General features: G+C 42.9%; 1 protein-coding gene across 1 annotated transcript in view; it reads right to left on the minus strand.

The window, feature by feature from the left end:
• Positions 1 to 1,330, minus strand: part of MYO1H (myosin IH) — a 54,780-nt gene that overhangs the window by 45,562 nt on the left and 7,888 nt on the right. Inside the window, exon 4 of the mRNA XM_023733656.1 lies at positions 1,228 to 1,308. Coding sequence (XP_023589424.1) covers positions 1,228 to 1,308 — 81 coding nt within the window. The remainder of the gene's footprint in view (positions 1 to 1,227; positions 1,309 to 1,330) is intronic.

Raw genomic sequence — 1,330 nt, forward strand, 5'->3', positions numbered from 1 at the left:
GAGAAGACCTTTTTTGTCTCCCCCAGGTTCTGGTAGCCCCAGCAATCTCTGCCTCTTTCATAACATGGCTGTCTTCCCTCTGTGTCACTTTGTCTCTGTGTCTCTTCTCCTCATTTATGAGGACACCAGTCATATTAGATTAGGACCTACTCCAGTATGACCTCATGTTAACTCAACTGATAAGATCTTCAAAGACTTAATTTCCAAACAGAATCACATGCACAGGTACTAGGGGTTAGGACTTTAGCATATCTTTTTAGGGGACATAATTTAGCCCGTAACACCATCCATGTTATGTGTAGCTGTAGCTCATTTGCTCTCATTGCTGTATAATACTTCACTGTGTGAACATACCACAATTTAACTAGCCATTATCCTGTTGATGGACATTCAGTCCTTTCCATATATGTTGGTGGTTTCCGCTCCTTTCACCATTATGGGTAATGCTGTTGCTCTGTTGTGGACATGCTTGTATGTGTTTCTGGTTCATATCTGTAGGAATCTCTGGGAGTGGAATGCCTGCACCTTAGATTATATGATTTCAATGCCATAATATATTGTTTTCCAAAGGGGGTCACACCGAATTAAACCCTGCCAACAACGTGTAAGAGTTCCTAATGATCCACATCTTTGCCAACACTTGGTATTATCAGACTTCTTAATTTTTGCCCATCCAGAAGGTATAAGAGCCATTGGTGGTTCAGAGGTAGAATGCTTGCCTTCCATGCAGGAGACCCAGGTTTGATTCCCAGCTAATGCACTTCATGAGCAGCCACCATCCATCTGTCAGTAATGGCTTGCATGTTGCTATGATGCTGAACAGGTTTCAGCGGAGCTTCCAGACTAGACAGACTAGGAAGAAGGGTCTGGAAATCTACTTCCGAAAATAAGTCAATGAAAACCCTATGGATCACAATGGAACACTGTCCTATCTGCAACTGATCACAGGGATGGCACGGGACCAAGCAGCGTTTTGTTCCATTGGGCCTAGGGTCACCAGGAATTGGGGGCCAACTTAAAGGCAGCCAACAACAACAACAACAACGGAGGGTATAAAAAGGTATCTCACTGTGGTTTTATCTGTATTTCCTAAAACTAGTACTAACCCTTGACTGTTCAATTGTTTGAGCAAAAAATCCTCCTTGTCCCTTATAGCCCGTTGAGTTGGGTTTCCGTCACTGGCAAATTTAGAGGGCCCATGTGCCAGTATTAGGAGCTTCAACATACCTTAAAGTCAAACTGTATGTCCATGTATTTTCCAAATCTGCTGGAGTTGTCATTCCGAAGTGTTTTGGCATTTCCAAAAGCCTTGAAATACAAAATAGGGGGA

This window comes from Trichechus manatus, unplaced genomic scaffold (genome assembly GCF_000243295.1).
Source record: "Trichechus manatus latirostris isolate Lorelei unplaced genomic scaffold, TriManLat1.0 scaffold00061, whole genome shotgun sequence".
Lineage (NCBI taxonomy): Eukaryota > Metazoa > Chordata > Mammalia > Sirenia > Trichechidae > Trichechus > Trichechus manatus.